At 45.1% G+C, this 26,942-nt stretch overlaps 1 protein-coding gene across 18 annotated transcripts in view; it reads right to left on the bottom strand.

Moving 5' to 3' along the window:
* The window catches only part of LOC110495767 (mitogen-activated protein kinase kinase kinase kinase 4), a 51,265-nt gene that overhangs the window by 23,522 nt on the left and 801 nt on the right, over positions 1-26,942 (bottom strand). For all 18 annotated transcript variants that reach the window (XM_090208033.1, XM_090208035.1, XM_090208040.1 and 15 more), the window contains exons 2-6: positions 26,622-26,687; positions 5,927-5,983; positions 1,290-1,415; positions 1,009-1,119; positions 3-93 (exon numbers count right to left, since the gene is read on the bottom strand). In XM_090208033.1, coding sequence (XP_090064159.1) covers positions 3-93; positions 1,009-1,119; positions 1,290-1,415; positions 5,927-5,983; positions 26,622-26,687 — 451 coding nt within the window. The remainder of the gene's footprint in view (positions 1-2; positions 94-1,008; positions 1,120-1,289; positions 1,416-5,926; positions 5,984-26,621; positions 26,688-26,942) is intronic.

Genomic DNA, 26,942 nt, shown 5'->3' with positions numbered 1-26,942 from the left:
ACCAAGCTTGACCTCGGCGTTCTCTGTGAGCAGGACGTTCTGTCCCTTGATGTCACGGTGGATGACGTGGTGGGCGTGCAGGTGGGCCAGTCCCTGAAGAGGAGGAGAGGGAGGTGTGTAGAGGTGAGACCACATGTCTAAGACCAGAGCATTGATGTAGTGGAGGGTAAAGACTTCACCGTTCTATTGACATGTGTATTACGCAACGAACAAGGAGACTGAAGACAGGAGAAGGTTAAAGGAAAGAGGAGGGGATGGAGGGGGCCGGAGGGCAGGATGGAGGGGGCCGGAGGAGAGGATGGAGGGGGCCGGAGGAGAGGATGGAGGAGGGGATGGAGGGAGCCGGAGGAGGGGATGGAGGGGGCCGGAGGAGAGGATGGAGGGAGCCAGAGGAGAGGATGGAGGAGGGGACGGAGGAGAGGATGGTGGGGGCCGGAGGAGAGGATGGAGGGGGCCGGAGAAGAGGATGGAGGAGAGGATGGAGGGGGCCGGAGGAGAGGATGGAGGAGAGGATGGAGGGGGCCGGAGGGGAGGATGAAGGAGAGGATGGAGGGGGCCGGAGGAGAGGATGGAGGGGGCCGGAGGAGAGGATGGAGGAGAGGATGGAGGGGGCCGGAGGGGAGGATGGAGGAGAGGATGGAGGGGGCCGGAGGGGAGGATGGAGGGGGCCGGAGGAGAGGATGGAGGGGGCCGGAGGGGAGGATGGAGGGGGCCGGAGGGGAGGATGGAGGGGGCCGGAGGAGAGGATGGAGGGGGCCGGAGGAGAGGATGGAGGAGAGGATGGAGGGGGCAGGAGGAGAGGATGGAGGGGGCCGGAGGAGAGGATGGAGGGGGCCGGAGGAGAGGATGGAGGGGGCCGGAGGAGAGGATGGAGGGGGCCGGAGGAGAGGATGGAGGGGGCCGGAGGAGAGGATGGAGGAGAGTATGGAGGGGGCCGGAAGAGAGGATGGAGGAGAGGATGGAGGGGGCCGGAGGAGGGGATGTATGGAGGGGGCTGGAGGGGCTCACCCGGAGGATTTCTCTGGAGATGTAGGCGATCCAGTCCTCCTTGAGCTGGTTGCCTTTAGTGTTCTTCACCAGGTCTGTGATGGAGCCTGCCCCACAGAACTCCATCACCAGCTACAAACAAGAAACACACACACACACAGAGATGAATACATAAGCACTTCTAAGGCTAAATGAGTGTCAAAACAGTAAAAGACTTTGGGATATTGCTCTGACTTATGCTGCTGTAGATATAGCAGTTCTGAGTATTCAGCCAATGGGAAACACTCCTGCTAGACACTCACCCACAGTTGGTCATCATGCCCCGGGGGACTCTTCTTGATAAAAGCACCATAGTATGTGGCAATGTTCCTGTGATGGGAGTACTTCTTGAGCATATTGATCTCCAGTTTGATTTCCTCCTCCTCGTCCTACAAACACACCATTAGTCATTAGATAAAGAGAGAAGGCCGGGGGAGGACGACGTCTTAGGAAAACAACTATCGTGTGTGCGGACGGTTACAGATGGATAATAGTCAATCATTTCCCACATTCCACAAAGGCCAAGTCTCGCGGGGGTTGGTAAGTGCCTTTGTAGGGGGGAATTAAACCCTCATTCATCCACGGCCCCTAAGCAATGTGACATGTCGGCTACGCAGTACCCACACTGCCCTAACGACTTCTTTGTTTGGGAATTAATGATGTGTGTATCTCATTGTGTGTGTGTGGTCCATGGCAGACAGAATCCATTATCCTATCTGTAAACCATCTCTCCACACGACTCAGGGGTGTGAACATTTCAACTAAATTGAGATCCTTAACATTACAAAAAATCCCAAACAGAAACGGTTTTCTTTCCACAAAATTAATATCACAGTGCAGTTACATATCATTTTCTGTGTTGCAGAGTAACCAGGCTGTCAAAGGCCTGGGGAAAGTTGTGTCATTTAAATAAAAAACAGAGATGAAGAGGCGAACTTTGGGCTACTTTGGTGAATGTGTGAATCCAGGAAGACGAGACATCGCGAGAGACAGATGACCAAGACATATGAGCACGGTTCTGCCTGCCCTCGCCTGCTCTTTCCCTTCGCTAATGACGCGAGCGCGTACGGCATTCCATTGTGAGACACAGCTTTAGATTGCCGAGAGATCGGCCCAGTGCACGGTTCTGACCGTCTGCCTGGTGGCCGACCTGCCTATACTGTGCACCGCTCTTCTCTCGCCATCCCTCACTGAAAGATGCGAGTGTTTTGTCTTCACAGAATTACGGCAACTTAACAGTCTCCTCCGTTCTAAAAAAGACTTAATCTTAGGAGTCACATGGGAGTCGACTCTCCAACATTATGCCATCGTAGTTAACGGATGGGAAAAGACAGAAAGGCAAGCGACAGCAGCTACGCTCTGTATGGCAATACTTTGAGAAGTTAAATGAGAAGGAAATGCAAACTTTGTGAGGTGGAATTGGGGTACAGGTGCAATGCTTAACCACCTGGAAAGGGACGCACCGTGAGACCCAAACTGTTGCTGGCAATAGCGCAGCAGCATTGTGAATTGACGTGGAATTTTATTTAAAAACATTTTTTTTTACATTTATAAAGACTTTTCATTTGTCACATCTCTAATACGACTGTACATGTATACATAAAATCCCCTCAGTTGGAACTCCATTAGAGCCCTGCCTACACATTTATTTCCAATTACAGGAGAGAGATTTTTTTTTAATTTTTTTTAAATCAGGCTTTTCAGCAGTAGAATATAATGTCAATGTGCTATCCCCATTCCCCACATCCATAACCGACACACACACACAAATCAAAAATGGGGTTTTACACATCCAAGACCTAAACAGCCACACAAAAACAGCCTCCCTCCCCCACCTCACATGAAAACGGCGAGGAAGACAGCAAAAGGTCACCCCGCCAGTAGCTTAATCTCTTCTGTTGCAACAACTTAAACAATGATTAACAGTGACACCAATTGACACACAGCGAGTGTTAAACCCCTTGCCTTACAGAAAGCCCTGGTGGAAAGGAGGAGTCTGGACGATGGGGACATTGGTGCATAGCGATGCACAGTTACTGTGACGGCGGTGGTGCGTTTAAAGATGCACGTAGGTACACGTGGGAGAGCAGAGAACGGAGCTGGCTAACAGTGCTGCCCAGGACTGCCATGCCCACCTCTCCCTCTCCCAGCAACAGTAACAGTTTGCTAGGACAACAGTGAGCTGCTGTTGAGATAACAAGTGCTCTTCTACCTGGCCGGGTGAAGCTACAGAGTCATTCATACTCATATGACTGTACTTCTGTGTGTGTGTGTACGTAACCTGCCTATAGAGGTGAATTACTACATCTATCCAACATATCTTAGACTAGAGGCTATTTCAGGGCAGGTGTATGACCACGTAACAGCTGGGTGGAGTCGGTCGTCACTCGTTACCACAGACAAAGTAATAAACCCCACCTATTTCTACAATTTATCTTCTTAATTTTTATTTTATATTAAGGCTAACCTTATCAACAATGCTAACTTTATGCCTAACCTTAAATTAAGACAAAAAAAAACTCATTTTTGTTTTGGTCAATTTTAACGATAAACCTTTTTGGCTTTGTGGCTGGGGTAACTAGTGGAAACCAGGTGAGACATGCCCTATGACACCCATGGCAGGAAACAGTTAGGCAACACATCAGAGCCTTACTCATGACAGTCAGCAGGGAGTGGCAGACAGGGGGCAAGTCAGGGCATAAGAACAGAGAAACTGGTCTAGAACCAGAATGACCACATTGGCATGCAACGGAATTGAGAATTTTACTTAGGCAATGTTTAAGAGTAAAGGCTATGTTAAACAACATGGGCCACATGGAAGGGCTATACTGCAACGGCTATATCATAAAACTAACCACAGGTCCCTTGGGATGGGGTGGGGGTTCTCATTAGTGTGTGTGTGTGTGTGTGTGTGTGTGTGTGTGTGTGTGGCCCAGCTAGTTCCATATTCACTGGGAGGTCCTATTTCAGTAGATAAAAGCAGAATGCCACAGAGAGAGCAAAGGGCTGCCCTCCTGCCTGCCTGCCTCAAAATGATGTAATTTAGCCATAAAACATCCCGCTGGCTTTAGCTGTAATGAGCTCTGCTTATTATACTGAGATTTACGAGCGGCTGATTACGGAGAAGTCAAAGTTCTTCCTGAAATGTAGACAGGACCTCAAAGAATTTCCATGTAGACTAGCACATTCTAAATGAGGAGTTGGCTAACTACACTACAAGACCACTACACTACATGCACGTTGAACACCTCATTCCAAAATCATGGGCATTAATATGGAGTTGGTCCCCCCTTTGCTGCTATAACAGACTCCACTCTTCTGGGAAGGCTTTCTACTAGATGTTGGAACATTGCTGCAGGGACTTGGCTTCAATTCAGCCACAAGAGCATTAATGAGGTCGAGCACAGATTTTGGGCGATTAGGCTTGACTCAGTGGCCGTTCCAATTCATCCCAAAGGTGTTTGATGGGGTTGAGGTCAGGGCTCTGTGCAGGCCAGTCAAGTTCTTCCACACCGATCTCGTCAAACAATATCTGTATGGACCTCGCTTTGTGCACGGGGGGCATTGTCATGCTGAAACAGGAAAGGGCCTTCCCCCAAACTGTTGCCACAAAGTGAGAAACACAGAATCGTCAAGAATGTCATTGAATGCTGTAGCATTAAGATTTCCCTTCACTGGCACTAAAAGGGCCAGTTCAAACCATGAAAAATCAGCCCCAGTCCATTATTCCTCATCCACCAAACTTTACAGTTAGCACTATACATTGAAGCAGGTAGCATTCTCCTGGCATCCACCAAACCCAGATTCATCTGTTGGACTGCCAGATGGTGAAGCGTGATTAAATCACCCCAGAGAACGCATTTCCACTGCTCCAGAGTCCAATGGATGCAAGCTTTACACCACTCCAGCCAACGCTTGGCATTGTGCATGGTGATCTTAGGCTTGTGTGTGGCTGATCGGGCATGGAAACCCATTTCATGAAGCACCCAACGAACAGCTCGTGATGACGTTGCTTCCAGAGGCAGTTTGGAACTCAGTTGTTGCAACCGAAGACAGGCAACCGAAGACAGGCGATTTGTACCTGCTTCGGCACTCCCATTCCATCAGCTTGTGTGCCCTACTGCTTTGCGGCTGAGCCGTTGTTGCTCCTAGACGTTTCCACTTCACAATAACAGCACTAACAGTTGACCGGGACAGCTCTAGCAGGGCAGACGTTTGACAAACTAACTTGTTGGAAAGATGGCATCCTATGACGGTTGAATGTCACTGAGCACTTCAATAAGGCCATTCTACTGCCAGTCTTTGTCTATGGAGATTGAATGGCTGTGTGCTCAATTTTAAACACTGAAATAGCCGAATCCACATACTTTTGTATATATTGTGTGTGTGTGTGTGTGTGTACATATATGTATACATACGTACGTGTATATATACACACACACACACATACATACATAGAGAGAGAGAGAGAAGGCTAAAATACATCAAGAGCTTGTACTTCCCCAATTGAAGTTAGCATTTTCAAAGTATTTACTTCCTCACAGAAACAAACATTTATATTAATTACATTTTTGAATAGGCTAAGACACTTTCAACAACCCTGGTTAAAGCTCTGTGTCTCAGTCTCAATGTAATAACCCTGCAAAACCACCTGACATGAGGCCAATTATCCTTTAATCTGAGGCCCAAATAAGACAATGGTCAGCTGATCTGAGAGACCTGGTTGACAAATAAAACAGGCAGAGCGGGCAGTTTGTTTTGTTTTGAAATGTGAAAGGTCATCTCAGCTCAGGACTACATTGTTTCACCAATAGACCCGGCCATGTAACATCCTCCTTGAACAATACACACACACACACACGGTGGGGGGAGGGGTTACAGTTCGTCTGAACTTCTTTACCTCTGTGACGTCCATGACCTTGATGGCGGCCAGCTGTCCAGTTTTGACATGTCTCCCCTGTAGAGACGAAGAGAAAAGGAGAAGATAGCAGGTCAGTCATCACGAGGTCGACCGAGGGTAACAGTAATACACTGATCAGCTGGGTTAAGGTTAATAAGTGTGTGTGTGTGTGTGTGTGTGTGTGTGTGTGTGTGTGTGTGTGTGTGTGTGTGCGCGCCACTTGAACTTGCTAAACATGCCTTCTTACAATAAACCCCATCTTAGCCATGTACATAGTGACCTATAATCTACAGGTGACCAACCGTCAGAGTTCTTTCCATAGACAACCATCACTTCGATTCAGTCCACTGTGTACCGTCATGTGGCTGGTTAAGCCTAACATAGATACAGAACAATCACTAGCATCCAAACAGACAGACATGGACTGGGGCTACGATCTCTGTGCTGAACAAACATTCCCACAGTCCTCTCTCAGCACCAGTCACTACTTACATAAACAGAGACAGAAATAGTCTCTTACCCTCCCCTCAGTCGCAAACCCCTCAAAACAGATAAAAGCTGCTAATAATCATCCGGATAAAACCAAAATGGGGATTTCCACTGCTGTGGGGCTGCAGTGTGTATGATAATGGCCACAGCAGTGTTGTTTTTGATGATAGAAGCAGCTGTGTATCTGAACAAGAAACACACACTTGACGACCATCTCTGGACCGTCGCCTATTATGATCCACAGTCAATTGAAAAAAAACGCATGGTTAATTACAAAAGCAGAGCAACTTATTCTCTCCAGCTACGGATGAGACAAAAACCAAGCAGCTTATTCTCTCCAGCTACGTATGAGACAAAAACCAAGCAACTTATTCTCTCCAGCTACGGATGAGACAAAAACCAAGCAGCTTATTCTCTCCAGCTACGGATGAGACAAAAACCAAGCAGCTTATTCTCTCCAGCTACGTATGAGACAAAAACCAAGCAGCTTATTCTCTCCAGCTACGGATGAGACAAAAACCAAGCAGCTTATTCTCTCCAGCTACGGATGAGACAAAAACCAAGCAGCTTATTCTCTCCAGCTACGTATGAGACAAAAACCAAGCAACTTATTCTCTCCAGCTACGGATGAGACAAAAACCAAGAAACTTATTCTCTCCAGCTACGGATGAGACAAGAACCAAGCAACTTATTCTCTCCAGCTACGGATGAGACAAAAACCAAGCAACTTATTCTCTCCAGCTACGGATGAGACAAAAACCAAGCAACTTATTCTCTCCAGCTACGGATGAGACAAAAACCAAGCAACTTATTCTCTCCAGCTACGGATGAGAAGAAAGCCTCCATGCCTTTACTCTCTGGACTTATAATCCTCTCAACTTTGATCCCGGGGCCACTGTCTATAAAAACATCAGTGACATTACTTATCACTCGAGTCCCCGTCGAGACAGGCAAGCCTTTGGTCGAGGTGAAAGGTCACAGGTGCATTGGAGAGGTTCAGTTTTCACCCTCTGCGGGCCCCCCCCCCCGCCCCCACTCCGTGAGCCCAGAGAACGCAGTCCTTAAGCATGATGCTTGGGTGACAATCTTTGGAAGAAAATGTGGGTTTTATCCAGAAAATGAAGAGGAATCACCGTAACATTGTTGGATATGTAGGCCAATTCACTACTCGTGACGTGAATGTATTTTTGTGACCACTGATTTCTCATGTCTGAGATTCAGGTCATGGGGAGGGGTGGACTAGAAAATAAAGCAGGAAGGAATGTAGGCTATAGACAGGAAGAGGAGGATGATGATCGATCAACCAATCGGTGTGAGATAAGGCTTCAGGAGGACCCACATTGCTCCAGCCAGTCCCCTCTCCCATATCAGTCCTAAACTCCCCTCCACTATCACACAACACAAACAGTCACCTCAACTCAAGCCCCATCCTCCAATCCCAACCTGCTGGAGCTGAGCTACAGGGGCCTTGTCTGGACACAGCAGCCAGGGAAGGAGCTGACTGACTCCGGGGTCTTTAGTGGGCCCCTGGTCTGATACGGTGGCCCTGGAGAGGTAACCTGAAGCAGGGGGTTATCACTGAGCAGGCAGCTCCAGACACTTCATAAAGCCCCTAACCACGGCCAGATGTGCTGGCCTCTCTCCAACTCTAAAGACTGGAGCTCAGCAGGCAGACAGACAACCTCCCCGCTCCTTAGACTACAACCAGATCAAGATCACACTGACACACTATTTAGCTAGTAGGCCATTCAACACAGTCTCTCTACAGACCACTGAAACCCTCTCCTCTGTTCTTCTACATTCATCCAGTAAAACCAGAAGAAAATCCCACGCGGTCCCATTCCTTCCTTGTAATCCTTCTCAAGTCAACTATCCTCTGGCAACACGTAGGCCATCTCCCACTAGAGGCGGAGCTGCCCAGAGAAATGACAGGACGCTGAAGTCACTTTACGTCATCCTACACGGTAGTAAAATAGAGCAAACCAGTTTGTTGTGAGCTAATGGACGGTCATCCATCCATGTTGTTACTGCCATCCATCCATGCCACACACTGCTAAAGCATATAGCCTAGCTGCCATAAAGGTTGGCCAAGCACATCAGAGGCAGTGAAAGGGGAGGTGAGCTGGCTGGTAATGGGGGCTAATAGCACCAGGGGGAGGGGTCAGATGAAGATGTAAGGTGACATTTGAGCAGGGAGAGAGGGGGTGGGTAGAGGGGGAGAGTATGAGGGGGGTACAGGCATTGGGTGACGAGCTAATCCACCTTAGGGCAGGCAATGTATAGGCTAGGCTACACCTCACACACACACACACAGAAAGTATAAAACACACAGAGTAGGAACGTATATTGTTGCCTCTCAACACAAACCAGACGAGCAGTGGCAAGAGAGAGATGGTCTAGTGAGCAGCAGCACGAGACGGCCCAGACAGTCTGTACTATACTGTATCTACTACACATACCAGCCAACTGACCCACTGCTGACCCTACCACACTAACAGACCCTGTCTGTACTGTATCTACTACACATACCAGCCAACTGACCCACTGCTGACCCTACCTCACTAACAGACCCTGTCTGTACTGTATCTACTACACATACCAGCCAACTGACCCACTGCTGACCCTACCTCACTAACAAACCCTGTCTGTACGGTATCTACTACACATACCAGCCAACTGACCCACTGCTGACCCTACCTCACTAACAGACCCTGTCTGTACTGTATCTACTACACATACCAGCCAACTGACCCACTGCTGACCCTACCTCACTAACAGACCCTGTCTGTACTGTATCTACTACACATACCAGCCAACTGACCCACTGCTGACCCTACCTCACTAACAGACCCTGTCTGTACTGTATCTACTACACATACCAGCCAACTGACCCACTGCTGACCCTACCTCACTAACAGACCCTGTCTGTACTGTATCTACTACACATACCAGCCAACTGACCCACTGCTGACCCTACCTCACTAACAGACCCTGTCTGTACTGTATCTACTACACATACCAGCCAACTGACCCACTGCTGACCCTACCTCTTACAACCACCAGAACACACTATGGATGGGGGGGGGGGGACAGAACAGACAAAGGCGGAAAGAGATGGGGGGAGAGGTCGTGGTTTACTCCATGGTACAGCATGTAGATAGATGTCTGTGCATTCTCCGATCGGATATAGACCCACACGTGACAGAGTCAGCGAGAGACTGAAGGAGTTAAGCCAGCCACTTCAGGCCAGTAGAGAAGCCAGCCGAAGCTGAGCGGGCTGTGAGAGGAGAGACCAGTCAATAATGCAGCTGCTATTGATCACAGTGCAGCTGCTACAGCCTCTGAAGAAACACGCCAACAGAGAACACGTTTTCCTTCAGCACTTGGAGAGAAGGGGCTGTGGTCTCAATCGAAGAGGCGACTCTAAATTCCTAATAGAGTATCAGCCATAAAAACTGAGTTGCGTTCAATAAACTCAAAGTGTGGTCTCCTTCACCTGCTTGTCTGCGGATTGAACCGACGAGGTGCTACGTGAGAAACATGACACCGAAAGGAAAGTCTGTTGAAGCTCAGACTGGGCTACAGCCCCGGGTGGGAAGGCCGTCTCGTTCGCGAGGGGCTTTTCTGTCTCGCCCCTGTATGATAATGAGGTGGCCCAGCGGGTCGCTCCTCACGCACACTTACACACAGACAAAGCAGAGTTGTGTTCAGGCAGTGGTGTGGACGGCCCAGGGGCTGTGTGGGTCTTGTGACAGCCATTAGAGCAAGGGCCAGAGCAGGGGGGAGAAGAGACAAAGAGCTGCAGCGGACTGTGTGTGTAGGGAAGACACACACACACAAAGTGTGAGCACATGGACAGATCAGGCTAACTGTATCCAAACAACAACAAAAATAGTTTTTCGAAATATTAGCTAGGTGGCTTGCTTTTCTGAGGCCAGGAAACTGGTCCTCACATGCTAGGAATGCATTTCCTCCACCATTATAATGAAAAGGTGCCTCAGTCCCAAAACACTACATTTTTGCGAGGAGTACTGATGACGTCACCCACTGTATGCACTTTCTGTAGCCTGAATGCGTCCTCACTGAGGTAGCCGAGACAGATCGGAACACAATCAGACCACAAAGCAACTTTTGTGCGTCTAGACCATCTTTTCAATGCCTTCCTTGTATTCTGATAGCAGAAGTCGCATGTAAGTGTAGACATGACCAGACGCACCTAGTAGTCACATGACCAGACGGACAGTAGTCTGTCCCTACAGATACGCTAATCCGTTTGCAATACCTTTAGTGTTGCTCGTTAGCTAAAACAGGTTATCTGGCTAGTTAGCTACAGTAGTTAGCTACTGCCATCAGTTGTTGTGTTATCATATTTTGCTTATCCCACAGTTTATAAAAATACATTCTGACATTTGAATATAGGGAATCTGGACACGGTAGACATTTAAAAATGTAGGTGTAGATTCATGACGCATTCAGAATTCCATAATCAGAACACTAAAGCTGCATGAACTGTCAAGTCTAGACAGGGCCTCTGAAGAAACGGGGTGAGACGTGGCCCTGTCACAGAGTGGATGACACGTTCAACACCAGATCAGCTGATTGATCCCAGAGGGATTGGCTTCAATGGCTGTCCATCACTGGTCTGTGCACTCAAATGGAATTGAAGCTAAGGTTTCCAGCATTAGTACCAAATACCAATTCTACCTTGCTAGATCAGAGATTAAAGGGGCGATCTGTGATCATTTTTGTACCCGAGAAGGTAATAGGAGCTAGACTACAGTCTGTGCAGACACCATGGGGTTAACCCACTGAGACATGCCTACTGCCTATGGCCCTCCACTCCCATTCCCAGCATACTAACCTACAATTGTGCCTCCACCAACTGTGGAAGGCTAGGCTATAAATAGCGGTTAAACCACAGCTAGCACCATTTAACTGAGCAGGCCCGGTTAGCTTCCTGCTGCATAGCGCACATTAACAGGCCTGTGTACTGGAGCTCAACACCGCTGCTTGGAGCCCCTCAGAGACATGTTTCCAAAGCTACACACACACCTACGGGTGTTACCTAAACATAGATCTGTTTATAGGAGAATGAATGTTCAAGAGGATCTCTAACTTGTCTTCATACTGGTTCCATTTTGGTCCCTCGCCCGTACCACTTTGGGGTTAAGCAGATCTGACCGAAAAACTATTAGCGGACTGGGAGGATCTGGGTACACCAAAGGGCCTAGTGGATGTAACAAGGAGAGGAAAAAAAAAAATGGACCCCAGGCCAGCATCATCCTTGCCGCTTCACTCCGATGCTCCCTCAACTCCTCCTCCTGGGTTGGCCAGCCAGCCTTTAATGTGCGGAGTCCTCCCAGCAATACACAGTTTGTCCTGGGAGGTTAGTGCAGAGCGAATAACCAAAATTACAATGATTTTTTTCCCGCTTTTTAAACAATTAATTGACCGACGTCAGTTTAATTATTTCAGTTCCATTCATTCATTTTTTTGAGCTCAATACAGTTTCTCTGGAGATAAATCAGATCTAGCCTGAATGTGTGATGTAGTAGGGGACAAATGTTCTACATACAGTACCAGTCAAAAGTTTGGGCACACCTACTATTATTTCAAGGGGTTTTCTTTATTTGTACTATGTTCTACATTGTAGAATAATAGTGAAGACATCAACAATATGAAATAACACATATGGAATCATGTAGTAACCAAAAAAAAGTGTTAAACAAATCAAAATATATTTTACATTTTTCAAAGTAGCCACCCTTTGCCTTGACAGCGTTGCACTCTCTTGGCATTCTCTTAACCAGCTTCATAGGTAGTCAGCTGGAATACATTTCAATTAACAGGTTTGCCTTGTTCAAAGTTCATTTCTGGAATTTCTTTCCTTCTTAAATGCATTTGAGCCAATCAGTTGTGTTGTGACAAGGTAGGGTTGGTATGCAGAAGACAGCCCTATTTGGTAAAAGATCAAGTCCGTATGTGACTGACCGCCTTGATTCCGTGTTATGGAGCAACATTCGAAATTGTGGTTTATTTTTACATTGGACAAAAGCAGAGGCACAGAGATACACAGCGGAATATCATACACTGCATTTGAGGAACAATGGGAAAGAAATTCTGCTTTGAAACTTGTAACTTCACTTTTGAGAAAATTACCTTTGAATGTTTTGGTACCTGCTGGAGAGCTTTGTCTACACCCATTCAGCATTGTTCACACCCTCTTAAGCTTTAGCCCCACCCATCTCTCCATGGATTGATCTGAGCGTTCTGTCCTAACAACTTTCAAGCACTCAAGCTAACTGGCTAACATGAGAGAACCGTTCACTGACCATTTTACTCACCCTAACAGAGCTAGTTAGGCTGTTTTTTTGTCATCCAGAGCGTTGGTGACTGCAATGCTTTATCTTGGCCAGGTCGCAGTTGCAAATGAGAACTTGTCCTCAACTAGCCTACCTGGTTAAATAAAGGTGAAATAAAAATTAAAAATTAAATTAAAAAAATACAAAAAAAACTGTGCTGCTGGCAACAATTTACGCTTTTTTGCCAAAGTTTACTGACACCGGCAAAATGAAAACAGGCGTTAGGCGTTCTTAAATTCATCAGTTATTCTGCGCTCTCACACAGAGGAGTGCTCTGAAATCAGAGTAGATAGCCAGAGCAAATTTTTGATTAAAAATAATAATATAAAGTTTTCATTCAAATGGTCCTGTGAAGTAGTGACACACGACATAAGCCTAGTTTCCTGAAACGAGTCGCATATTATGGCAAGAACAACTCAAATAAGCAAACGACAGCTCATCATTACCGTAAGACATGAAGGTGAGTGGAACTGAAAAAATGTGAACTTTCACAATTTCTACAACCGCAGTCTCAAAAATCATCACGCTCGATGATGAAACTGGCTCATGAGGACCGGCACAGGAAAGGAAGACTCAGTGTTACCTCTGCTGCAGAGGATAAGTTTGTTACAGTTACCAGCCTCAGAAATAAGCAATTATCTGCACCTCAGATTGCAGCCCAAATAAATGCTTCACAGAGTTCAAGTAACAGACAGATCAACCTCAATTGTTCAGAGGAGACTGTGTGAATCAGGCCTTCATGGTTGAATTGCTGGAAAGAAACCACTACTAAAAGGACACCAATAAGAAGTAGAGACTTGCTTGGGCCAAGAAACATGAGCAGTGGACATTCGACCGGAGGATATCTGTCCTTCTGTCCTCTGTGTCTATGTGAGACACAGAGTAGGTGAACGGATGATCTCCGCATGCGTGTTTCCCACCATGAAGAGTGGTGGTGGTGGTGTGGTGGTGCTTTGCTGGTGACTCAGTCAGCAATTTATTTAGAATTCAAGGCACACTTAACCAGCATGGCTACCACAGCATTCTGCAGTGATCTGCCATCCCATTTGGTCTGCGCTTAGTGGGACTCTCATTTGTTTTTCCAACAGAATAATGACCCAACACACCTCCAAGCTGTGTAAGGGCTATTTGACCAAGAAGGAGTGTGACGGAGTGCTGCATCAGATGACCTGGCCTCCACAATCACCCGACCTCAACCAATTGAGATGGTTTGGGATGAGTTGACAGCAGAGTGAAGGAAAAGCAGCCAACAAGTGCTCAGCATGTGGAAACTCCTTCAAGACTGTTGTAAAAGCCTTCCAGGTGACTACCTCATGAAATTGGTTGAGAGAATGCAAGGTAGTGCAAAGCAGTCATCAAGGCAAAGGGTGACTACTTTAAAGAATCTCAAATATACTTTGATTTGTTTAACACTTTTTTGGTTACTACATGATTCCAGGTGTTATTTCATAGTTTTGATGTATTTATTATTCTACAATGTAGGAAATAGTACAATAAAGAAAAATCCTTAAATGAGTAGGCTTGCCAAAACTTTTGACTCTAGTTTAAGGGAGAAAATGTATTAACTACAATAACCATAATCCATTGCGCTCTTACTAGTCCGGTCTTTATAGGAACTGAGATGGAGAGAAGAATCTCGATCTGAAAATACATGATCTAAAAGATAGCTGATATTCAGCAGTCATAAAAGAATGCCTTCTTTGCTTTGATGAACTAGTAAAATAGTGATTTTGTCAGACAGCGTAGGCTGCAGCTCTACAGAGATGAGATGACTTGGAATTAAATAGTAGTCATCAAATAAAACGTCATGAAATTGTATTAATTGTTTTATTCTGTGTTACATCATTCAACCCACATAATGCAAAGTGCATTTAATGTCCACCCCAAAAATATACCGAAAACAGTGATTATTTGTAAAGAATCGAACCAAAAACTCTCAAAAAGGACTAAAATCACTCAGCATTAGTTGGAGGATACCCACCTCCATACGGACAGACTGCACCACCACACCCTGCCTGGTCTACCCCCTCCACTACCCACATGGCAGCCTGGGTAGATGGCTAAGTGGTACAGAGAGGAGAGATGGGGAAGAGGAGGAGGAAAAGACAGGGAGGGGCAGAGACTTGGGGATGTCTAGACGATTAGGAGGCAGACAGGTGTGCTTGCGTCTGTGTTGCATCATCCGTCACTGGCAGTTCTCCTTTGTTTAGCTCAGGACTGAGTTTAGAAACCTTGCTCTACAGTGATGTCATGGGTTTAGATCCTGGGAAGTTTGCCTTTCATTCAAGGAAAAATGAAGCACCGTTAAATTATCTTCATCCTTATGTCTCCAATATTAAAGACAGCTTAAAGTGAGGAAATTGAAATCCCAACTACAAGTTTCTGATGCCATTTTAGGACTGATGAAATGTGAAAGCAAAGCCAATATAAAGGCAATAGCCCAAATACAATATGGAAGCTAGCCCAGTATGGTTCCTTTTCAGCGTTACTGCCACAGAGGGTTCGATGTTGCTCATGACCTATGACCTTTCCTCTGTACCTGCAAGGGGGGGGTTACATGTGGCCTCTATCACAGAGACATGGCACCGTGTCAAACAGAGTGTTGGAACCAGTGACCCTCAGTGTGCACCTTACAAATCACAGAACTGGGCCAAGCTATTTAAAGCTGCAGCAGACCTCTCACCCTGGGTCCACACAAACCTGCCAAGTCCTTCCCCTGGCAAAGCGGACATGGGCGAGAGAGCGAAAGAGTTGGGGAGAGAGGGTAGGGGGATGATTTGAGGTTATGAGCAAGCAGGAGAAGTAAAAATGGTTTACACACAGGTAAAATGAGGGAAGGGGGCAAGAGAAGGGAGAGAGGGGGAAGGAAAGCAATGGAGTGCAAAAGAGTGAGGTCACAGGAGCTGCCAGCACCACGGGACTGTGGGTATATTCCCCCAGCATCCCTGTAGATTCGGCTGACATGGACTGCAGAGTAGAAGCCGGTGGGTGGTGAGGGAAGAGAAAGAGGCATGATGTTTAAGAGAGGTTGGCACATCATAGGGATTAAGAGCGCTAGGGCACCACCAGCCCTGCAGGCCTGACTGACAGTGGCTGGCTAACTAGGTCTATATATGGCCATTCTGTACAGCCCAGTAGAGGGAATCCTCCCCCACATACCAGGCACCAAAGGAAGAACTTAATGAATTCTTCAGGTTTTGTTTTTATCGCTATCATTTTCTCTTCTCAGACACACCGGAGGGCTCTCCATCCCATCTCTCAGTGCCAGCTGGTCTGGGGCCAAAGAAGAGATCAGACTGATCTGAGAATCCCATTGTGGAGTCAGTCAGTGCAGGAAGAGGCTTTTCAGGGGTATAGAAATAACATACAACTTCAGCCTACCACCACAATGGGACTAGGAGGTCATGGCCTGGCAACAAAAAATAATGTAAATGATGGTGGTAATATGAAGACACTGCAAATTCAACAACTAACTGTATTGAGATGTAGGACCACTACATACAGTCCAGATCAACCATACAAAGCTGTGCACATCGGAGACCAGCATGGATATTGATGACTTTCTCCTTAATGAGACAACGGCCAATAGTTCAGTGGCTAGGGGAGCACCATGAAGACACCGGCTGCTGAAGATGGGGTTGGCTGGGGAGGAAGAACCACTGCCACTTTGTGGGTATTGAGAAGAGGACTGAGTTCCCACAAACACTATGTCAATGCCGTTCAGGGAGATTGTAGTGCTGCAGCAAGCCATAACCCCCAAGCATGTATTTCACCTCCCTCCTATTTCAATGCTTTTAGTGCAATTGGGACTAGTACCAGGGTTTATCATAAGCAATTAATTAAGAAATATTGAGAGGCAGAAGGAGGGGGGGCGCTGGCAGTACGATTTGGTATAAAACAATGTGATTGGGGGAAATAGCCTAAGCTATTGCATCCACAACTAAAGGATCCGCCATTTTGAAATGTTTAGTGTAACATTACAGCAGCACCACCACATTGACAATTTTGAGAAGGGTCCTCCAGTAAAAATGTAAGTGAGAAACGGTATCTACTAGCTTTCATTCCAGTGCAAGGTGAGAATTAGGGATGTTACTGGGTAACCTCTGTCGAAACGACATTTGGACTGGTCTTGCTTATCATTCTATTGGTTTAATTTGCATAATTTAGTGGAAATAAATTGGCATGTATGTATTTTCGTTAGACGCATCTTTTTATCACATGCGCACAGCATACAGATCCTAGTTCGAGGAGCGGAATAGCCCATCACCTGTCAGACAGCGCGAGAGCACCTCAAAAAGCTGGTACTGGACTGTAACGTGTGGTTTTAGAATGTTTTTGAGATGGCCACTATAAAAAAAAAGAGCTACTATTTTTATTTCTCAATCTCAACTCGTAATTCAAGCTCGCTTGCCATTCGGAAGGCATAGGCTATAGTCAGGCTAACAATGCGTCGCCAATCACTTTGCAACGTGAGCGTCAGGCAGTATAATTGTTTGAAACCTAAACGTTTTACTTAACTTCAAATAATGAGGCATATGTTACCTTACTTCAAAGTAATCCAACCGAAAGTGCACAACAAAACCACTTCTCCATGCAAGTCATACGTTTATAGGACAAATATGCTCACGTTAAATCCATTTATGAGTATCCTGACGCATCACTTGTGTCCAAATCTTCATGTTAATTTTTATTTGGTATTCCAACAACATGCGGGAGAATAGCCACTAACTGCTACCTGAATAGTCTATATTCAGTAGTCGAGATCCCCGGTATAGCCCTCGTCTCCCCTAACCTGCAGTGTTCATAAATGCGCTGCTACTCACATAAATGTTTCAGAGATGTCAAGTTACGATGTCAAAAAAACAATGATGCGTGACTCTGGTTCTTTTTCTGCGTTTGGTCCGGACTGCGCTCTCACCTGCAGCGAACCGCACCAACGTACAAATTGAATCAGACCAAAATCACCCTTTTAGAGAGAACCATGCTGCATTGTTTAGTACGGATAAAGTTCACACCAGTCCAAACGAACCGAACTAAATAAGTAAACGGACTAAGGGGTTATACCCCCCAGATTGGGGGGAAAAAAAGCACACCAAACCAACTTGGTGTGAAAGCCCCCTTACAGGCTGACTACACCATTCACGTCATGTGCGTGAGCATTGCAAAATAAATTTAGAAATCTGTTATTCAATTATTGACCCACACTACTCGCACCAACGAACGTCTGCGTTGCCACAGGCTAAAATACAAGTCAGTTCTATTTCTGACACATATCGCGCTGCAAGTCCTGCCTCTCCCATCTCCTCATTGGTTTATAGAAGCAGGTACCCACGTGCCATCTCCTCATTAGTTATACCCACATGGGTGACTGAAAGACAAAATAGGTCAGTGGCGGTAATGCACCTAATTTATGAAAGTTGCCAATCGCAATATAAAGTCAAGAGAAGAAAAAGCCTGGAAGGAGTGGAGATTACTAGAAACGATTCGGTTGACCGTTTTGTGTGTGGATTAATTGGTGGAGTAGAGGACCTTGTGCATTTCAGGTAAAGTAACAACTCAATGTTTATATCCCAGGACAAATTAGCTAGCAACAGCAAGCTAGCTAAATAGTACAAATTAGCTAGCCATTGCAAGCTAGCTAGCTAAATTGCCATAAATGTTTAATGCTTTTCGACCTTTCCCCAAATTAATATAATTAGTTCAGTCAGGTTAAATATCAAAACAATCTATGGTATCCTGGCCAACATCCAGTGAGATTGCAGAGCGCCAAATTCAAATAAAGAAATACTCATTATAAAAATTCAGAAAAGATAAACCTATGTAAAATAGTTGTAAAGATTCATTTCTTGTGAATCCAACCACGGGGTCAGATTTCAAAAATGCTTTACAGCGAAAGCATACCTTACGATTATTTGAGAACATAGCCCCGCAGACAAATCATTACAAACAGTAACCAGCCAAGTAGAAGAGTTACAAGTCAGAAATAATGATAAAATGAATCACTTACCTTTGATGATCTTCATATGGTTGCACTCAGAAGACATTAATTTATTCAATAAATGTTCATTTTGTTCGATAAAGTCTGTCTTTATATCCAAAAACCTCTGTTTTGTTTGCGCGTTTTCTTCAGTAATCCACAGGCTCAAACGCAGTCACAACAGGCAGAAAAAAAATCAAAATTGTATCCGTAAAGTTCATAGAAACATGTCAAACGATGCTTATATTCAATCGTCAGGTTGTTTTTAGCCTAAATAAATCGATAATATTTCAACCGGACAATAACGTCATCAATATAAAAGGTAAACAAGAAAGGCACTCTCGGTCGCGCGCATGAAAAAGCCCTGTGACACGGCAGGAGGGTCCACTCATTCAGACTGCTCTTACTCCCTCATTTTTCAGAATACAAGGCTGAAACAATTTCTAAAGACTGTTGACATCTAGTGGAAGGCATAGGAACTGCAATTTGAGTCCTAAGTCAATTGATACTGTAATGGCATTGAATAGAAAACTACAAAAACAAAAAAAATCTTACTTCCTGAATGGATTTCTCTCGTGTTTTCGCCTGCCAAATCAGTTCTGTTATACTCAGACACCATGATAACAGTTTTGGAAACTTTAGAGTGTTTTCTATCCAAATCTATCAATTATATACATATCCTATCTTCTGGGCCTGTGTAGAAGGCTGTTTAATTTGGGCATGCTTTTCATACAAAATTCCAAATGCTGCCCCCTACCCTAGAGAAGTTAACCTGTGTGTCGTTACCACATTTGGTGTGGGGGACAAAATAAATGTATGCACGATGGCACACGCGCGCAGCCTGTTTTGGTTCCGTATTAGTTTCTAACTGAGATTTTCCATCTCTGTCACATATGGAAGCGGTCGCATTAGGCGAGCTGTTTACAACTGTTCACCCGCAAATTGCATTTTGGCAAAAGTTTCAAAATGACATTTTAATTAATTGCTGCTTTATTACAGGAACTGCATGTTCAATAATAGGCTACAGCCTTTTGACTGTAAGACGATAGGCTTGCTATTGTTGCATCTTTCCATTAAGCTCTTAAATGAAAAATGTCCTTCCTTGTATGCATACATAGCAGGCTAGTTTCTGTTGAAAAAAAATGTAATGTTTGTTGACCGGTTAATGAGGGTGGGTTAGTCGACAGCAATATTTACCCAAATTTGCATCCCTAGTAAGCATATAAAATGATGTCACCCTTCCCTGGACTGTCACACCCACATATTGACAGTTAGATAAGACTTCAAAAAGGTCATTCAACTGGTTGGCCAAGTCAATCTAAACCCCCGAGCTACCACTGAGCTTAACAGTAAGATCTAAACCTGGCACGAGCCCCAGACAACAATCACTGCCACCATGCCTCTGCTGCTGCGATTGGCTGCAGGCATTTGAATCCAGAAGAGCCACATCGTGCAGCACGGGGCTGTGATATGGCATTTCAGCTCTTAGAGTGCCTGCAACCCGCGTCTGTCAAAAGCTCCAAATGAAAAGGTCAGTCATTCAGTGAGGTACTGTATGTTATCTGGGCTAGCTGCATCAAACAGGCTGTGGCGTCTGGTTCTGAGATGAACAGTGTCAAAAACATACCCACAAGGCAAACGGTTTGAAAACAAAAAAAACAAACAGAAGGGGACAGAGATGAGGTAGTTCCCCCAAAAAACGTCAGCGTTTCAAAACTGTAATTCAATGCAAGAAATTAGCTTGGGCCTTCAGAAAAGACGAAATAGACTGTGCTTGATTGTCTTATTGTGAGAGGTTTGAATGGGTGAAAAACTACTTTGCAAAGAAGAAGAAAAGCCTCACAGAAAGAGATAGAAAGTTGTATTTCCGGAACAGGGCTAGTTGATTATTCAGCATTTGAGACCCGACTGATGAACACATCCTTTCAGTGGGTCTGGTGGTGGTTCCCAAAGAGAGCCAGAGACAAAACCAGCTTTGTAATGAAGCTGCCTGGCCATGCAGGCTCTGTCTGGGGCCCAGGACAGCTGCTCCTCCTCCTCCAGTTCCAGCTAGCACCCCCCAGTCAGGCCACACGCTCACTCATCTGTCTGATAGTTAACTAACAGTGTTACTGCACTGACCTGGCATTGGTGTCAGGCAGCTGATGGAGGTAGGGGAAAAAAACACACAAACACATTATCTACACTGCTCAAAAAAAGTAAAGGGAACACTAAAATAACACATCCTAGATCTGAATGAATGAATTATTCTTATTAAATACTTTTCTCTTTACATAGTTGAATGTGCTGACAACAAAATCACACAAATATTATCAATGGAAATGGAGGTCTGGATGGAGGTCTGGAAATGGAAGTCTGGATTTGGAGTAACACTCAAAATTAAAAGTGGAAAACCACACTACAAGCTGATCCAACTTTGATGCAATGTCCTTAAAACAAGTCAAAATGAGGCTCAGTAGTGCATGTGGCCTCCACGTGCCTGTATGATCTCCCTACAATGCCTGGGCATGCTCCTGATGATGGTCTCCTGATGATGGTCTCCTGAGGGATCTCCTCCCAGACCTGGACTAAAGCATCCGCCAACTCCTGGACAGTCCGTGGTGCAACGTGGCGTTGTTGGATGGAGCGAGACATGATGTCCCAGATGTGCTCCTTTATTGGGGGTGTCTTGCTAATTGCCTATAATTTCCACCTGTTATCTATTCCATTTGCACAACAGCATGTGACATTTATTGTCAATCAGTGTTGCTTCCTAAGTGGACAGTTTGATTTCACAGAAGTGTGATTGACTTGGAGTTATATTGTGTTGTTTAAGTGTTCCCTTTATTTTTTTTGGAGTTCATATATATACACATACATATACATACACACACACACATATATACAGTGCCTTGCGAAAGTATTCGGCCCCCTTGAACTTTGCGACCTTTCGCCACATTTCAGGCTTCAAACATAAAGATATAAAACTGTATTTTTTTTGTGAAGAATCAACAACAAGTGGGACACAATCATGAAGTGGAACGACATTTATTGGATATTTCAAACTTTTTTAACAAATCAAAAACTGAAAAATTGGGCGTGCAAAATTATTCAGCCCCCTTAAGTTAATACTTTGTAGCGCCACCTTTTGCTGCGATTACAGCTGTAAGTCGCTTGGGGTATGTCTCTATCAGTTTTGCACATCGAGAGACTGACATTTTTTCCCATTCCTCCTTACAAAACAGCTCGAGCTCAGTGAGGTTGGATGGAGAGCATTTGTGAACAGCAGTTTTCAGTTCTTTCCACAGATTCTCGATTGGATTCAGGTCTGGACTTTGACTTGGCCATTCTAACACCTGGATATGTTTATTTTTGAACCATTCCATTGTAGATTTTGCTTTATGTTTTGGATCATTGTCTTGTTGGAAGACAAATCTCCGTCCCAGTCTCAGGTCTTTTGCAGACTCCATCAGGTTTTCTTCCAGAATGGTCCTGTATTTGGCTCCATCCATCTTCCCATCAATTTTAACCATCTTCCCTGTCCCTGCTGAAGAAAAGCAGGCCCAAACCATGATGCTGCCACCACCATGTTTGACAGTGGGGATGGTGTGTTCAGCTGTGTTGCTTTTACGCCAAACATAACGTTTTGCATTGTTGCCAAAAAGTTCCATTTTGGTTTCATCTGACCAGAGCACCTTCTTCTACATGTTTGGTGTGTCTCCCAGGTGGCTTGTGGCAAACTTTAAACAACACTTTTTATGGATATCTTTAAGAAATGGCTTTCTTCTTGCCACTCTTCCATAAAGGCCAGATTTGTGCAATATACGACTGATTGTTGTCCTATGGACAGAGTCTCCCACCTCAGCTGTAGATCTCTGCAGTTCATCCAGAGTGATCATAAGCCTCTTGGCTGCATCTCTGATCAGCCTTCTCCTTGTATGAGCTGAAAGTTTAGAGGGACGGCCAGGTCTTGGTAGATTTGCAGTGGTCTGATACTCCTTCCATTTCAATATTATCGCTTGCACAGTGCTCCTTGGGATGTTTAAAGCTTGGGAAATCTTTTTGTATCCAAATCCGGCTTTAAACTTCTTCACAACAGTATCTCGGACCTGCCTGGTGTGTTCCTTGTTCTTCATGATGCTCTCTGCGCTTTTAACGGACCTCTGAGACTATCACAGTGCAGGTGCATTCATACGAAGACTTGATTACACACAGGTGGATTGTATTTATCATCATTAGTCATTTAGGTCAACATTGGATCATTCAGAGATCCTCACTGAACGTCTGGAGTTTGCTGCACTGAAAGTAAAGGGGCTGAATAATTTTGCACGCCCAATTTTTCCGTTTTTGATTTGTTAAAAAAGTTTGAAATATCCAATAAATGTCGTTCCACTTCATGATTGTGTCCCACTTGTTGTTGATTCTTCACAAAAAAATACAGTTTTATATCTTTATGTTTGAAGCCTGAAATGTGGCAAAAGGTCGCAAAGTTCAAGGGGGCCGAATACTTTCGCCTAGCACTGTGTGTGTGTATATATATATATATATATATATATATATATATATATACACACACACACAAAAGTATCTGGACAAACTTTCAAATTAGTGGATTTGTCCATTTCAGCCACACCAGTTGCTGACAGGTATATATAAAATCAAGCACACATCCATGCAATCTCCATAGATAAAAACTGTTATTCTACTGCCCTTATTGAAGAGCTCAGGTGACTTTCAACATGGCACCATCATAGGATGCCACCTTTCCAACAAGTTAGTTTGTAAAATTTCTGCCCTGCTAGAGCTCCCCCGGTCAAGTGTAAATGCTGTTATTGTGAAGTGGAAATGTCAAGGCAAAACAGCTCAAGCCGCAAAGTGGTAGACCACACAATCTCACAGAACGGGACCGCCGAGTGCGGAAGTGCATAAAAATTGTCGGCCCTCAGTTGCGAAACTCACTACCGTGTTCCAAACTGCCCCTGGGGGCAACGTCAGCACAAGAACTGTTCGCCTGGAGCGTCATGAAATGGAATTCCATGGCCGAGCAGCCACACACAAGCCTAAGATCACCATGCACAATGCCAAGCGTTGGCTGGAGCGGTGTAAAGCTTGCCTCCATTGGACTCAGGACCTGTGGAAACGCGTTCTCTGAAGTGATTAATCACGCTTCACCATCTGGCAGTCCGATGGACAAATCTGGGTTTGGCGGATGCCAGAAGAACGCTTCCTACCCCAATGCAGTGACAACTGTAAAGTTTGGTGGAAGAGAAAAACGGTCTGGGGGTGTTTTTCATGGTTTGGGCTAAGCCCCTTAGTTCTAGCGAAGGGAAATATTAACGCTAGAGCATACAATGACATTTTAGACAATTCTGTGCTTCCAATTCTGTGGCAACAGTTTGGGGGAGGCTCTTTTTCTGTTTCAGCATGACAATGTCCCTGTGCACAAAGCGAGGTCCATACAGAAATGGTTGGCCGGGATCGGTGTGGAAGAACTTGACTGGCCCGCACAGAGCCCTGACCTCAACCTCATCGAACACCTTTGGGAACGCCGACTGCGAGCCAAACTTAATCGCCCATCATCAGTGCCCGACATCACTACTGCTCGTGGCTGAATGGAAGCAAGTCCCCGCTGCAATGTTCCAACATCTAGTGAAAAGCCTTCCCAGTGGAGGCTGTTATAGCAGAAAACAGGGTAAAGTTCCATTTTAATGGCCATTATTTTGCAACGAGATGTTCAACAAGCAGGTGTCCACATACACCTGTAGTGTATGTGTAGTGTATATAACTGGGCTACATATTAGCCTAGTTTATAACCTGCAGTTCACAGTACAGTCTCACTAGAGGAAGGGGAATAATTGATTGAAACAAACTGCCTTTATTTGGCATGACAATTATGTAGGTTAGAAGTTGGCATACAGTAAACATCTGACATCCAATGGCTTTGGGACTGTCTGTTGTGAAAATGTACAGCAAACCAGAGCATGTCGACCTAACTGTCTGCAGAACAGAAAATGATGAATTTCAGGATAAAAATATTATCCCCTGGTTCTCCATCTTTCAAATCAGCTGCCACAGGCAAGTTGGCTTTACTTGGAATCATTAGAACAAGGATGTCCTCCATTTTGCGGAACTAAACAGGCACATACACAGCCAGCCCGGGGCCCTTTTGCAGGACGTCCATTCTATTCCGTGCAGTGTGGAAGAATGGCTAAGGCTCTGCCTGACTATAAATAGCGAAAGATAGCATAAGGCCCATATGAGCCTTTGATGTAAACGTTTTAACGCACCAATTCCAATAAACTCTAGTCAATCATTTGGTGAAATTTAGAAAGAGACGTAAAGAGATTGAGAGTAAGTGACAAAAACCTAAAAGTAAATAATTCTCTCCACATAGACCCACGAAGCCATCTGTTCATGGAAGAAATGTGTTTGCAAGCAAGTTTTCCATTACCAATGGGGTCACATGACCAAAAGAAAACAGCATTGGTCTTTAAAGCCCTCTGTTCCACAGGGTTGGATCAGATGAATGGTCCTGCTTTTCCGTTTGAACATCCAGACTACCACTGTTGATTCTCCTCAGTCAGGAGTCCAGACTACCACTGTTGATTCTCCTCAGTCAGGAGTCCAGACTACCACTGTTGATTCTCCTCAGTCAGGAGTCCAGACTACCACTGTTGATTCTCCTCAGTCAGGAGTCCAGACTACCACTGTTGATTCTCCTCAGTCAGGAGTCCAGACTACCACTGTTGATTCTCCTCAGTCAGGAGTCCAGACTAACACTGTTGATTCTCCTCAGTCAGGAGTCCAGACTACCACTGTTGATTCTCCTCAGTCAGGAGCCCAGACTACCACTGTTGATTCTCCTCAGTCAGGAGTCCAGACTACCACTGTTGATTCTCCTCAGTCAGGAGTCCAGACTACCCTGCTCCTGAGAGTTAAGAGAATAGCCCCAGGACACAGCACTGCTGCAGCCCCTGTGAACTACCCTGCTTAACAGACTTTCCAGTTGTTTTCAAGCTCTGCACAGTGTTGCTAGCCTGACTGTTTGAAAGGAGGGGTTAAATACAGACCAGACCTTCCAATGGAAATGAGGGTACCGGGAAGAGAGGTAGGTCACCAATAGGTGGGTCAGACTCATCCTCATAATCCAAGAGACGGAACCCACCAAATTCTCCAAAAAGGTACATTTCAACAATCACTTTAAACAGTCACTATGATAGTTCTCACAGAGAAACATGACACCAAGAAACAGATGGTTGAGAGAGGGGAGAAAGCCTGCTGTGTAACACATGATATTTTACTTAACCAAATTGTCTATGAGTCAAGTCCTAGTCTGGATCATCAGGCAGCAGTAGTCAATTCCCTTTCCCCCTCTCTCCGCAGCAGGATGTGATGTAGGACCATGTGCTGCACTTTAAAAACACTCACAGCAACACCTGTCTGCAAACCCAGTTGCCATTTACTTCTAAACCAATCTAGAATATTCATGGAAATTAACAGAAAAAAAGTCAACTTCAGAAACAAAACAACTGAGCGTTAAGGCCTAACCTGGGTAGAAGATGAGAAACAGAGGAGCTTGGATTAATGGAGTGGTGCATGGATTGATTGCAAGCTACCTTCCATATTTCACCAAATATGTTTTTACAAGCAATCCTACACAGAGGGACATCACCTTTACCAATCCAACCAGGGATTATTGGGATGCAATGGCAAACATCCTGACGAGACATCTGGACATGAATCTTATTCCATCACACAAGCATGACATCTGGATGTGTTTGATGCCGTTTTGGCATTGATCATCGATGTAACGTTAGCTATTTAGTGTCAGAAATCAGAATCGAAAATTAGGCCACAGACGAAGAAAATAATATATATTGGAACAAACCTTGTATACTTGTCCATAGGTGCCATTTCCGACCACTTCCACCAATTCAAAAATCCCTGCTGGATCCTGAAACGAGTCAAAGATATATATTTTTTACACAACCATAAAAAAAAAATGAAAATGCTTTTGAATAATTGTTGCAAAAAATGTGACCTAGATTAACGCAGCTGTTGCGCCCTGATCTCCACAACATGCCAAATGCATTTCGAACAAAGGAAAGTCAGGCAGCACGACAGCTTTCTCTCGATCCGAATAATAAATACGCCTCCCAGAAATGGTAACCCCGAAAATGTCTCCATATTTTATTGGGTAAAACTGTTC

The sequence above is a fragment of the Oncorhynchus mykiss genome, chromosome 18 (assembly GCF_057628025.1).
Source record: "Oncorhynchus mykiss isolate SJ-2025 chromosome 18, ASM5762802v1, whole genome shotgun sequence".
NCBI lineage: Eukaryota > Metazoa > Chordata > Actinopteri > Salmoniformes > Salmonidae > Oncorhynchus > Oncorhynchus mykiss.
The sequence above is the reverse complement of the archived record's forward strand: the minus strand, read 5'-3'. Positions and strand labels throughout refer to the sequence as shown.